The following is a 14,304-nucleotide window of genomic DNA, read 5'->3' on the forward strand; positions in this document are numbered from 1 at the left end:
CTTCAAAAGAAGAACGTAAAACACAACATCATAGCATAAAACTGTATAAAAATCAGATGTTAGCCCCCTATAGACTAACGTTTTAGAAGATCGGCCCGTCTGCCCACCGTTACTCCGTTACACAGGGAGAGCCCCGCTAGGCTTATTGGTAGTCAGGACTCAAGGTATCCTCAGAAAGAGACAGATACAATGTGGCAATCAGTAAGTGTATGAAAATACATTTAATACAATAAAAACATAATATCCGCTTACATCAGTTTGAATTCTCCAAAATATCCAGTAAAAACACTATTTTTCATCAAACTGATATTACTATTGTGTGTTAGTGTAACCGGACAGCACGACACTCCTATCACTCACCACTCACTCACGGGAGGTTGCCGCACTATAATATAATAATGCCAGGGTGAATGGGCTAATGCTTAAGGTATAGATGAAGCCTTCATAATGATGATAATAACATTCCTGGTGTTTCACTCAATCGTATATTGCAGCTGAAATTCCTGCTTGAGCACAGGTGACCATTCAGAATACCTCCTCTTTACCTCCTCACAAGTAATGTTTTCACCATGAGCTCACAATGAGCTATTAAATGGTTAATATTTGATGAGTCTCAGGGAATGAATCGTACTTTACCCCCGCAGAGTAGCGTGAACCTATGCATGAAGGTCTTAGCAGTACAATTATAGAGACATAAATTATTAATGATGTTACATAAGAGGAAGCAACACATTTGGGTGAGCACTTTCCCTGTGTTAGTGTGAGTGTTTGGTTGTGTTAGCATTTGGATATGTGTTAGTGTGAGTGTGTGGTTATGTTAGTGTGAGTGTCTGTGTTGGTGTTAGTGTTGGTGTTAGTGTGAGTGTGTGGGCATGTTAGTGAGTGTATGGGTGTGTGTGTCAGTAGTGAATGTCTAGTTATGGTTGTGTGAGTGTTTGGTTGTGTGGCAGGATGGAGGTGAAGTAAATGCATACTGGTGTGGGGGGTGACAAGAGGTGGGGGTAAATGCATACTGATGGGGAGGATAGAGGTGGGGTAAATGCATGCTGACGGGCAGGTGGCAGGACAGAGGTGGGGTAAATGCATACTGATGGGGAGGATAGAGGTGGGGTAAATGCATAGTGACGGGGAGGATAGAGGTGGGGTAAATGCATAGTGATGGGGAGGATAGAGGTGGGGTAAATGCATACTGATGGGGAGGATAGAGGTGGGGTAAATGCATGCTGACGGGCAGGTGGCAGGACAGAGGTGGGGTAAATGCATACTGATGGGGAGGATAGAGGTGGGGTAAATGCATAGTGACGGGGAGGATAGAGGTGGGGTAAATGCATAGTGATGGGGAGGATAGAGGTGGGGTAAATGCATAGTGACAGGGAGGATAGAGGTGGGGTAAATGCATAGTGACGGGGAGGATAGAGGTGGGGTAAATGCATAGTGATGGGGAGGATAGAGGTGGGGTAAATGCATACTGATGGGGAGGATAGAGGTGGGGTAAATGCATAGTGATGGGGAGGATAGATGTGGGGTAAATGCATAGTGATGGGGAGGATAGAGGTGGGGCAATTGCATAGTGATGGGGAGGATAGAAGTGGGGTAAATGCATAGTGATGGGGGGGATAGAGGTGGGGTAATTGCATAGTGATGGGGAGGATAGAGGTGGGGCAAATGCATACTGAAAGGGAGGATAGAGGTGGGGTAAGTGCATAGTGATGGGGAGGATAGAGGTGGGATAAATGCTTAGTGATGGGGAGGATAGAGGTGGGGTAAATCCATATTTATGGGGAGGATAGAGGTGGGGTAAATGCATAGTGATGGGGGGATAGAGGTGGGGTAAATGCTTAGTGATGGAGAGGATAGAGGTGGGGTAAATGCATAGTGATGGGGAGGATAGAGGTGGGGTAAATGCATACTGACGGGGAGGATAGAGGTGGGGTAAATGCATAGTGACGGGGAGGATAGAGGTGGGGTAAATGCATAGTGATGGGGAGGATAGAGGTGGGGTAAATGCATACTGATGGGGAGGATAGAGGTGGGGTAAATGCATACTGATGGGGAGGATAGAGGTGGGGTAAATGAATAGTGATGGAGAGGATAGAGGTGGGGTAAATGCATAGTGATGGGGAGGATAGAGGTGGGGTAAATGCATAGTGATGGGGAGGATAGAGGTGGGGTAAATGCATAGTGACGGGGAGGATAGAGGTGGGGTAAATGCATAGTGACGGGGAGGATAGAGGTGGGGTAAATGCATAGTGATGGGGAGGATCGAGGTGGGGTAAATGCATACTGATGGGGAGGATAGAGGTGGGGTAAATGCATACTGATGGGGAGGATAGAGGTGGGGTAAATGCATAGTGATGGGGAGGATATAGGTGGGGTAAATGGATAGTGATGGGGAGGATAGAGGTGGGGTAAATGCTTAATGATGGGGAGGATAGAGGTGGGGTAAATGCATAGTGACGGGGAGGATAGAGGTGGGGTAAATGCTTAGTGATGGGGAGGATAGAGGTGGGGTAAATGCTTAGTGACGGGGAGGATAGAGGTGGGGTAAATGCTTAGTGATGGGGAGGATAGAGGTGGGGTAAATGCATAGTGACGGGGAGGATAGAGGTGGGGTAAATGCTTAGTGATGGGGAGGATAGAGGTGGGGTAAATGCTTAGTGACGGGGAGGATAGAGGTGGGGTAAATGCTTAGTGATGGGGAGGATAGAGGTGGGGTAAATGCATAGTGACGGGGAGGATAGAGGTGGGGTAAATGCATACTGACGGCGGTAGTCAGGATTAGTGAACGGGACGCGGAGAGTGCAGTGTCTGCTGCAGGGCTCCCCCTGCCTGTGTGTGAGGGGCGGGCCGGGGGAGGAGTCCGGACAGCAGATCCAGACAAACACAATCACCGCCCCGCCCGGGGCACCGCTCGGCTGCCTCCCTCCGCTCCGGCGCCTCTGCATTGCTCCAACCGCGGGGACCTGGCAGCCACCTGCCCATGAAGCGGACCCCTGCTGACCATGGCTCCGTCGGGCCCTAGCAGCGTGAAGCGCCGGTGCAGGAGGTGTCTGTACTGGATCCCGGTGCTTTTTATCTCCATCATCGTCTGCTGGTCCTACTACGCCTATGTGATCCAGCTCTGCATAGGTGAGTGTGCAGGTGCAGAGCCCCCCCCCCGTATGCTTATACGTGTATTCATATTATAATCACTGGGGAATAACACTTGATGGGGACTCTACTATGTGTCAGCATAGAAGTACATATAGTAATACCAAGTCCCTACTACAGCGTGTCAGCTTCTCACTTATTTAATATATATGTGTATCTGTCCATGGTATATACCAACACTTTCCTCACTTATACAGAGAAAGGACCACTTCTCATACATACATACATTCATCCTTACCCATACTGACGGCTTACTCAGGTACGGCTAAAATCCATAGGTGCCTGCTGTCTCTTTATACACAACCAGGAAAGCAAAAAGTAAACTGTTACTTAGCTATACATTGTTCCATCACATCACAGCTGAATGTACCGTTCTTCCGGTTGGCTAGTGTGGCTGGTGTGTATATATATATATATATATATATATACACACAGTATGTAAACATATAAGTAATGTCCAACACATGCTGTGGGTGTTATTTTGCATCCATGATCAAAATATCATTAGTATTCACTCTATACTAATAGCTTATATATGTTGACATGTAGGGTATTAAATAAAAGAAGCCCCTTCGGTTCACTAAGTAACCATCCTGAGTGTTATCAGCAGCGGGTGTCTGTAACACGCTAACACACGGTATAAGCAGGGATTTGCCGATCTGCGTTGTTGATGTGTTTATTTGCTGTTTAGCGGCCGTTCTTTTTAATGCTGCGAGCTGAGAGTCTGCGTGAGGTTTGTTGGAGAAACGGGGATGTAAAACATTTGTTAAACCTTATTCTTCCTACCTGAAAAACGCCAGCATATTGCCCGATGCCTATTTATTGCTGTACATCTGTGGATGATCTCGTGGCAAAAGGTTAACAAAAACCTCTCACCAAAAATAAAGAGATTCTCATGCAGAGGACGTATTTGTAGTCTCGGCAGAGCTTAAATGGGGAAAACAAGCATCCCCCCGCAGCATTGCCTAATGCATCGCCTAGTGCGTCCCTGCGCAGCACCGCCTAGTGCATCCCTGCGCAGCACCGCCTAGTGCGTCCCTGCGCAGCACCGCCTAGTGCATCCCCCGCGCAGCACTGCCTAGTGCATCCCAGTAAAGACTAATGCATCTCAGCATAGCCTAATGCATTGCCCAATGCATCCTTGTGCAGCATCGCCCAATGCATCCTCGTAAGCCTAATGCATCGCCTAGTTGTAACGGGGCAATATCACCTAACGCATCACCAAATTCGTCACGGGGCAGTATCACCTAAAGGATCGCCTAATGCACACCTTCAGTGGCATCACCTAATGCATCACAGTGCAACATCACCTAAAGCATTGCCTAATGCATCCCCACAGCAGCATCGCTTAATACATTGCGTCACAATATCCCTGCAGCACATCGCCTAATGCATCCGCTTTCTCAGGTCTCGGCTTTTCATGCAGAGCATTCCGTGTGCTCCTATACACTTCACATATAATCTGTATCCAACGGTATACCTGATCGAGACGTCTCAGAGGGCTTTCTGGCAGTGTCAGTGGGAAAGGACCTAAGTTGAGTGTGCCTCCTAACTCTCATCTCATGGATGGTGACTGTTTGTGTTTGGTTTTCTGTGGGTTAGTGTGGCTCCGTCCCACCCAACAAGAAGCTGGGCCCATAGACTGCAGGGTCTCATGGTTCAATAGGTTTATTCACTAAAGTGAGAGTTTGCAGAACAGTTGAGGTTTCAATTCTCATTTACTGTTCAATACGAAGGGCCAACACGAATCCCCGCTCAGCACCGCGTAATGTGTCAATTTAGAGATATGTGAGGAGATATAAGTAGGGGAACCGCTGTGAAGGGCTTTGAAAGTATGAGTCAGGATTCTGCAATGAATCTTGAAGAGCACAGGCAGCCAGTGAAGAGACAGAGGGGAGAGACGTTAGTAAAGCGATGGGAGAGGAAGATAAGTCTAGCATCAGCGCTCATAGTGGATTGTAGAGGGCTGAGAGGTACGAGGGACAAGCTAAGACAGAGTTACAATAGTCAAGGCGGGAAATAAAGGCATGACCAAGAGCCTTTGTGGAATGTTACAGGCAATGTTTTTAAGATGAGGACGGCAGCTTTTTGAAACAGAATGCATGTGGTGGTGGTGGATGAAGGGTCAGAGTCAAGGCTGACACCAAGGCAGCAAGCGTGAGGGGATATGATTGCACCATTGACATTGAGGAAACCTTTTAAAGGAATGTTAGCTTTGGAAGGAGGGAAGGTTAGTTTGCCAAGTAAAGCAGTGTAAAGTGAGAACAGAAGGGGTCCTAGAACTGAGCCTTGGGGTATCCCAACTTAGGAGGGAAGGGGAGGGGAACTGTTACTGGAGAGTGAGACGCTGAACATACGATCAGAAATGATCAGAAAGCAGAGAGCAGTGTCACGGAGACCAAGATTGTGAAGCGTTTAAAGGAGAAGAGGGTCCAGTAGGATTAGAATAGAGTAGCACCCCCTGGATTCAGCAGTGAGTAGGTAATTAGTAACTGAGAGGGTTGAGAGCGGCATCCAGATGCCGGGTCAAACTAACCTGATATTTTTTTAAGTTTTTGTAGCGTTTTTGCTGCTGTCACCATGTTTTGTTAGTTTTGTATATATATATATATATATATTAGACTTGTGCATTCAGATTCGTACGAAGTCCCAGACAGCCTTCTGAACAAAAAACGCATATCAAATTACTTTAAAATGTATTCATGAAAGCTACACAAAAAATATCTTGCCTTCAGGAGAGGCTGCAGTGAACAGATCCACAAGTGGGTCCACATTGACTTACATTATCTCATACTTACTCTCTCACACTCTCCCTCAGACTCTAAGTGTTTCTGCCAACCACTTCCGCATCTTCTTCATCTTCTATCTTCTGCCTTCTGTATTCTCTATTCTATCTTTAATCCTTAATCTGCTATCTTCTTTCTTTGTCTGCATCTCCGCGTACATAAACCAGCAGGACTTCCTCCAAAATGGCAGAGCTGCCGTGACGTCCTCCACGATCCTCCAATCGTGGAAGGGGAAGTCACCAAAAGAGTCAACTAAGGGCAAAATGGCAGAACTGGAGTCTAGCGCCTCCAGATGTGGAGGAAGAAAGAACAAAGCAAATTAAGGACTGAAGATAGGAAGGAAGCAGTAACCTTGGCTGGGAAAGTGTTTCCTTGCACAGTGTACGAGCTCCACAGTAAGCTGCGGGACCGCATTAGCTGGCCGTTGGGCCACATAGACATCCGCTCAGCCAACCACCGTGTACCCCCCTGACGAGTAGCACCCGGGACGGATCGCCAACCCTCCCTCCTTAGGAACGCTATTGACAACCAGTTATTAGGTTTAGGGGGCAATTACATTTTAACATGAGTGCTATGTTTTAATTAACTCTTTAATAAATTATTTGAATGATCTGAAACATTTAAATGTGACAAGTAAGCAAAAATAAATGACAGCAGGAAGAGAGCAAATACTTTTTCACTACATTGTATTACAATGGACAGGGAACTATTCAGTCTATATAGTCTGCCCATCATTTCTGCCGTGAAGTCTCAAACCTTAATAGAAACATAGAATTTGACAGCAAACAAACGTTGCATTAGCATAATTAATAAGAACATATTTACCGTATTACAGAACAACGGAATATAAATAGCTGTAGCCCAGGTATGTGAATCGTAGACATCTTGCCAATGATTGTTTATTCTTAAGGTTAGCTAAAAAATTGAAAAAAAATTTTCTCAGGATTATAGCAATACATTTCCTATGCTTCAGTTTAGGGCAGAACCCCTCTTTTTCCATACCTATGTGACTATTACCAAGCTGATACCTCTGTATAGAGGGATCTGAGTACAGTGGCGCTGACATGCTGAGTAAAAGCCGGCAAGGTACTCCCAAAATTCACGTACGAAAAGACAAATTTTGTTTTTATATAATATGAAATCTTGCCCTTAATATCTGCAGCAAAGAGCGGGGCTACTATTCTCAGAGGTTTTTGACAGCTGCATTCTGCCGGGAAAAAAAATCCTGTTTTAATTATATTTAATAATGTAATATAATTTTATTGATGTTAAAGAATAATGGGCAATTTTTAGTGCTTTATGTCATTTTTTTAATGGTGAGAGCAAATTACCTTAATATAACTTGGGTTAAGTCGTTAAAAAAAACTGATATTGGCTTATTAGTCCTAGAAGAGACAATTTGGTGAAGTAAGTGATACATTTTTAGTGGTCCACGATACAAGACAGAATATAAACTTTCAACACCTCGGATGTACTTAGCAACGTAGGAAATTGAAGGCCATCATTGTTGTCGCTTGATAAATTGCTTGACTTTACTTGCTCAAGCTCCACACTGAGCTGATTCTTTATGGCAAAGCTAAGGAACTCCTGCTTGAAATCTATTCCTCCATATACCTTCATATTCAGAGTTTTGTTGGATGGTTTGTTTGAATGAAGTACAATACTTTAAAGGGACAGAGCAGAGAGACTTACCAACACTGCTCAAAGGAAGCTGGGTCACTGCTGCAGAAATTCAATGTAGAAGGTGGCCTGAAGCATATCGGAAAGCAGGCAAAGCTGGAAATAGACTCTCCACACCCAAATGTTACCTCTAGATATCACTTCTTTAATGCTCTTACATTTTTAGTTGGTACCGTATTGGCTCGGATATAGGCCGCCCCCGTATATAGGCCGCACCCTAAAAGTTTGGTGCTTTTTTAAAGAAAAAGTTTTTTTTCTTTAAAAAAGCACCAAAAAAAACATGCTGCCACTCTGTCCTCCCTCCCCGAGATACGCTGCCGCTGTCCTCCCTCCCCGAGATACGCTGCCGCTGTCCTCCCTCCCCGCGATACGCTGCCGCTGTCCTCCCTCCCCTCGATACGCTGCCGCTGTCCTCCCTCCCCGCGATACGCTGCCGCTGTCCTCCCTCCCCGCGATACGCTGCCGCTGTCCTCCTCTGCCCCCCCTCCTCGACTTACCGGAGCAGACTCCCGGGTGTCTTGCGGGGCCGGCGAGGGACATCTACGCAATACGCGTATGCAACTTCCGGTACCGGTACCGGAAGTTGCATACGCGTATTGCGTAGATGTCTCCCGCCGACCCCGCAAGACACCCGGGAGTCTGCTCCGGTAAGTCGGGGGTGGGCAGAGGTAAAACGCTTAGATAACCTCCCGTGCCGGCACCCCCCCCCCCGTGGGAAGTGCTGGCAGGGGAGGCTGTCTGAGCGTATCGGGGAGAAGGATGCAGGTCCCCTGCACCGCTGCGGGGGATCTGTATCTTAACCCCGCTGCCTGCCCTGCGCCCGGGACTGCATGTCCCGGGCGTCGGGAGCTAGACCCCGAATATAGGCCGCACCCCCACTTTAAAAACTTAAAGTGGGGGAAAAAAGTGCGGCCTATATTCGAGCCAATACGGTATTTAGATTTTTCTCTTTGATTTTATGACTCTACTGTTGAAGGCCATAGAATTCTGGTGTTATCTTTCAAAGAGTGAGGTTTTCTTTTTTCGTACCATTCATTAATAGGCTTTTGTGCCCTTTTATTTCACTTTTGCAGCATATACCGTATTGGCCCGAATATAGGCCGCACTTTTTCCCCCCACTTTAAGTCTTTAAAGTGGGGGTGCGGCCTATATTCGGGGTCTAGCATGCAGTCCCGAGCGCCGGGCAGGCAGCGGGGTTAGGATACAGATCCCCCGCAGCGGTGCAGGGTACCTGCATCCTACTGTCTGATACGCTCAGACAGCCTCCCCTCCCGGCACTTTCCCCGGGGGAAATACCGGCACGGGAGGTTGTCTAAGCGCATCGCACGGACGTTCACCGGCAGCGGCGATGCGCCGTTGCCGGTGAACATCCGCACGATGCATTTTAACCCCCCCGACTTACCAGAGCAGACTCCCGGGTGTCTTGCAGGGCCGGCGGAAGACATCTACGCAATACGCGTATACAACTTCCGGTGCTGGCACTTCCGCTGAGTGCCGGCACCGGGAGTTGTATACACGATGTGCATTGATGTCCCCCTCCGGCCCCGCAAGACACCCGGGAGTCTGCTCTGGTAAGTCGGGGGGGGGGGGCAGAGTGGCTGCATATCTCGGGGGGGGGACAGAGTGGCAGCATATCTCAGGGGGGGGACAGAGTGGCAGCATATCTCGGGGGGGGACAGAGTGGCAGCATATCTCGGGGGGTGGAGAGGACAGAGTGACAGCATATCTCGGGGGGGGGACAGAGTGGCAGCATATCTCGGGGGGGAGGACAGAGTGGCAGCATATCTCGATGGGGGGGAGGACAGAGTGGCAGCATATCTCGGGGGGGGAGAGAGGACAGTGGCAGCATATCTCGGGGGGGGGAGAGGACAGAGTGGCAGCATATCTCGGGGCGGAGGACAGAGTGGCAGCATATCTCGGGGGGGAGAGGACAGAGTGGCAGCATATCTCGGGGGGGACAGAGTGGCAGTATGTTTTTTGGTGCTTTTTTAAAGAAAAAAACTTTTTCTTTAAAAAAGCACCAAACTTTTAGGGTGCGGTCTATATACGGGGGCGGCCTATATCCGAGCCAATACGGTAATCACATTTTTTATTTGCCACCTTGTTACTATTTAGCGTATACATTTGTCATTTGAATGTGTTCTAGCTCTGTTATCTTAGCCCAATGTACTAGACAAACACCTTGAATCCTTATCATCAAACCTGGGAACTTTGTAAAGGAACTCACCCCGAGACTCTTGAAATATTAACCCTATAACAGTCTAACATGCAGGTTGACTCATCAAACCAACCAACTCTAATACCTGTCCTCGTGGTAACATTGACTTGTCATGATTTAAAGATACACTTAATTCAGTTACATGCATTTAAACAGGCATATCAACCATGGTATAGTAGTGGCTAAAGCACCATTTAGTATTATTTAGATTTTGTTACATTTACTATTGGCATATATATTGGGGGGGGGGATAACATTTTGTTGTTTTTTTGTTTGTTTTTTTTTTATTTATGTTTTTAACCAGTATATTATGAGATCTATGAAATAGACAATATATCTAGCCGATAGATAAAAATATATATACTCTATTTATATAGGTTTTGCTGGGCAGGGGGGAGTTGTCCGTAGGCTGGTCTAAAATTCTTTAAACAACCAGTGGCGGAGAAACGCAACGGGGTCACGTAACTCAATGCTATGTGACCTGAGACCTCAAGGTAATAAAGGGTCCACTCACACTGTGTGTGAACATGTATTTAAAAAAAGATTCTGTGCGAGGTAAGATACATTCAGGAGGTTTTAGTGTGTTGTGTGCTAGTGCAGGTGACACAAGTGGCTGCAGCTTAGTAAAAAAATTTACCCCAGTATGGACCCCCCAGCATTTAAAGGGTTAATAGAAAATCTGTTAAGCCCTCACCGCGCAGCCCCTTACTCTGTAGAGTGTTTGTGTGCGAAACGTTCTGTAGAGCTGCTTGGCTGCACTCAACTCGTGTTGATAGCTTAAACATTTATAACACACGACAAACAAAATACCAGCTAGATATCCCACAGAATGGCAAAAAATGCATTAAGAATGCAAACCAAGTATATTATTACAGAGAACAGCTGCAGGTCTGGTACCAACAATGGACTGGCAATCTGTGATTAAACTGTCCAAGTTTCATCAAAGCTTCCCTGTCTGCAGCCAGAAATACAAAAAACAAAGTGCCTCAAGCAACGCTTTTACTTGAGTCTAAATGACATTACAAGACATTTGCATAGGTAAAGCGTAATATAAAAATGATTCTTAATGCTTAATGAAGAGCATACATGTATTTAATACAAGGCGCTGGCCAGAGGGCACTTGCCACCCAGGTGGGCTCAATGGGGTCACGCAGCACAGCATTATGAGACGCTTCTGTATAAGCACTGCTCAGGCTCCATGCAGCGTGTGTTTGGGGGATAGGTAGTGGTTGATTTAATATCTGGTCAGATCATATGAATGGATTTTGGGGCACATACTTCACACATAACATAACAAGAAATGATATTTTAAACCTAATCATATTTCAGACATTGGTTTCAGACAGAACTTACAAGAACGAATAGGGATCAAAATCTCAGCCAGGTAACTGCAGACCTGTGAGCGTGTCATGTGTGGCACAGAAATGATTAGAAAGCTTGTTAACGGGTAATAGGGATTCATTTTGTCCGACATAATCATTGGTCAACGGTTTTATGAAGGACAGATTAAGTCACACAGTCTAGACTAGATGTTATTTCATTCAGTGAGAATTAGTCAAATTAGAAAACCGGGCAGCCAAGTGGCAAATTATTCTTGATTCTGAGAGAAATCAGATTGCCATTTGTCCGAAAGTACCGTATTTGGTCGATTATAAGACAAGGTTTTTTTTCAGAGCAAATGCTCTTAAAAATAACTATCGTCTTATATTTAAGGTCGTCTTCTAATCAGACCTCAAATAGAGGTCTGACTACAAGACTAAGATCCACATCCCCCGCAGCGGCATATAGGGGGTTAAAAGGAATATCAGGGTGGCAAAGTTGCATATAGGAGGTTAAAAGGCATATCTGAGAGGCAGAGTGGCATATAGGGGGTATAAGGCATATCTGGGGGCAGAGTGATATATCAGGGAGGCAGAGTGGCATATAGGGGGTATAAGGCATATCTGGGGGCAGAGTGATATATCAGGGAGGCAGAGTGGCATATAGGGGGTATAAGGCATATCTAGGGGGCAGATGTGCATAACTAGGGTCAGGTTGGCAAATAAAAGGGAAAAAAAATCATTTTTCTCAATCATAGTGTAATTCAACACACAAAGTGCTTTCTAAACCGGGGGAAACGATCCAGCAATCAGTTTATTCTGAAAGTCTAGTAATTCATAGTACTTGTAACAAAGGCATGGGGAAAGTAGCAAGCTGCCTTATGCGCTTCCTGCACTTTTCTCCACTTAATCATAAGATTACGAGTTAAAGCATGTAACATGTGTAAGGCAGCTTGCTACTTTCACGCTGTGAGGGCTAGAAACTTCCATATCTATAACATATATGTGTCATCTAGTTCAAAAGTTAGTATCAGTTGGCACTTGATACCAGCATCCACAGAAAAGGAGGTGTACTAGTCTGCACAGATAACGCTTTTCATGCGCGTAACACATAAATGATATGATTCAGAAGACTGTGACCAATGCCAACTTTTCTACGGAGTACAACTACAAAAAAGTGGTGAGGTCAGCGCTAATGAAATGATATAAGTCAATACGAATAATGCAATAAGGGTTAGCGCTACAAATAATAATTTGCAACAAATAGAACAAATATTAAAACATATTTTAAAACGGTAGACACTACTTATAAACAGGATTTTAATTGTTCTTTAATTCTGATATGAGACATAAAACATTTTCTTAAAAAGCACTAGGGGTTCCCCAATAGCCCCCCCATTCCCCAATTTTAGGTGATATTATTCGAGAAAATCCTTGTTTGTTTGTTTTTAAAGACCTAAGAGCATTTGGAAGTTTTTTTAGCATTAACCATTCTTAAAGATCCTTCCCGAAAACAAAGCAGCTGGCTAGGTTCAAGACCTTTGGGTTCCCACAAGTGTGGTAGATGTAAGGCCTGTGTAGATCAGATAACGAAAAGAACAGAATTGACTTCCACAGTCACAAACCTCTCGTATATATGAAATATTGTTTCTTTGTCATTGCAAAAGTTGCTCGGCCATTGGTAAATTCAAATTCTTCACATTAATGCCGATAGAGCAGTTTTTCTGAAATAGTTATCAGCAGTTCTTTGGCTGTTTGAATAATTTAAGTGTGCAAATGCTTGTAAACAGGTTTAATGGATAGTCAACCCAATTGTTTGAAAGGGAAGCTAAGCACTAAGTTTTTAGGCACTTAATGGGGAACGTTGATATATTAGTGTCACAACCGCTGTGACCCAGGAGCCACCACAGAAGTTCTTCACCCTGAAACATTTAGTAAGGTTGAGCCCCACGATAAGAGGACAGGGACTTTGATGATCCCAACAGTGTTGAGGCTCAGGTATAGGTACATACATATGTAGGCATTATGTCTAGGCAGTAGGCGTATGTCGCAAAGCACTTGCTGGAGGTGTAGGATACCTGTATAGGTAGTGCCACCGCTAGATGCCCAGGGCAGGAGCCACAGGATGCCAGGTCGGGTAGTAGGGAATGGTTTGGTACACTAAGTGGGTAGTCAGACAAAGCCAAGGTCGGTACACAGAACAGGTTGTCAGAATAGCCGGGTTTGGTACCCCGATTAGGTCACCAAGGTACAAAATCGCAACGCAGAGAAAAGTCAGATAAGCCAGGAGTCAAAACAGAACTTTCAAGATCAGATTTGCCAGATTTGTATAAGAGAACCACATTAGGGTGCTTGTGAATAGGAGTTCTGGGTTTTTTAATCCAGTGCCGAGCTTGCCGCTCCTTGTTTTGCGTCAGAGATTGTTTAGCAGCCTTGTGGGACCACGCTGTAGATGGTCATCGGGTAGAAACCTCGGTCTGCTTGGCCACTGGTAGCGCTTCTCTGCTTTGTGACAGTTTGTCCACATGCCAGTTAATACCCCTATTCAGTAACAAAAGGGGGCTGGTGATGCTTCTAATTTCTTCACCTGATTACTTAGGTCAGATCATGGATGTGTCCAACATGCCAGCTGCATGTAGTATACAGTATGAGGGTACTTTGTCAGGCAGATAGTCAAGGGCAACCTGTGTATAGTCTTTCTTGAAAAAGCTATGTAATACGTGAAATTAGCACCAAATAATAACGCCTTTAATTGCTTCATTTTTCTTTTACAGATTGCTCCACTTTTACCACTTTTCACTAAGCTGCTTTTCATACATAACTCCAAAAACGTTTTCCCTATGGTTAATCCAAAGTTTTTTCTAATAGTAATTGCAGCGGATTGTACATAATATTGGACTCTTTAAATCAATGTATTAGAGCTATTCACTCTGCATTGCTGCATAAAATGTTTTTGGGGGTTCCATGTAATTAAGCCTTTTATGGTGCATTGATTCTCCTGACCACAAATGCTGTGTGACATTTTGCTATATATTTTTGTGATTTCTGGAGATTTTTTACCATAATTATATGTTGAGCAGCATTGATGTGACTAATCCTACATTTGTCCTCAAAATGTCTTATTTGAATCGCAGCTGATGCATGAATCAGT

At 45.2% G+C, this 14,304-nt stretch overlaps 1 protein-coding gene across 1 annotated transcript in view; it reads left to right on the forward strand.

Annotated features, from left to right (window-relative positions):
- Positions 1–2,886: 2,886 nt before the first annotated feature.
- ZDHHC2 (zinc finger DHHC-type palmitoyltransferase 2) overlaps positions 2,887–14,304 on the forward strand; it is a 42,139-nt gene continuing 30,721 nt past the window's right edge. Inside the window, exon 1 of the mRNA XM_053458852.1 lies at positions 2,887–3,129. Coding sequence (XP_053314827.1) covers positions 3,003–3,129 — 127 coding nt within the window. The 5' untranslated portion in view covers positions 2,887–3,002. The remainder of the gene's footprint in view (positions 3,130–14,304) is intronic.

The sequence above is a fragment of the Spea bombifrons genome, chromosome 1, assembly GCF_027358695.1.
Source record: "Spea bombifrons isolate aSpeBom1 chromosome 1, aSpeBom1.2.pri, whole genome shotgun sequence".
Classification (NCBI taxonomy): Eukaryota; Metazoa; Chordata; class Amphibia; order Anura; family Pelobatidae; genus Spea; species Spea bombifrons.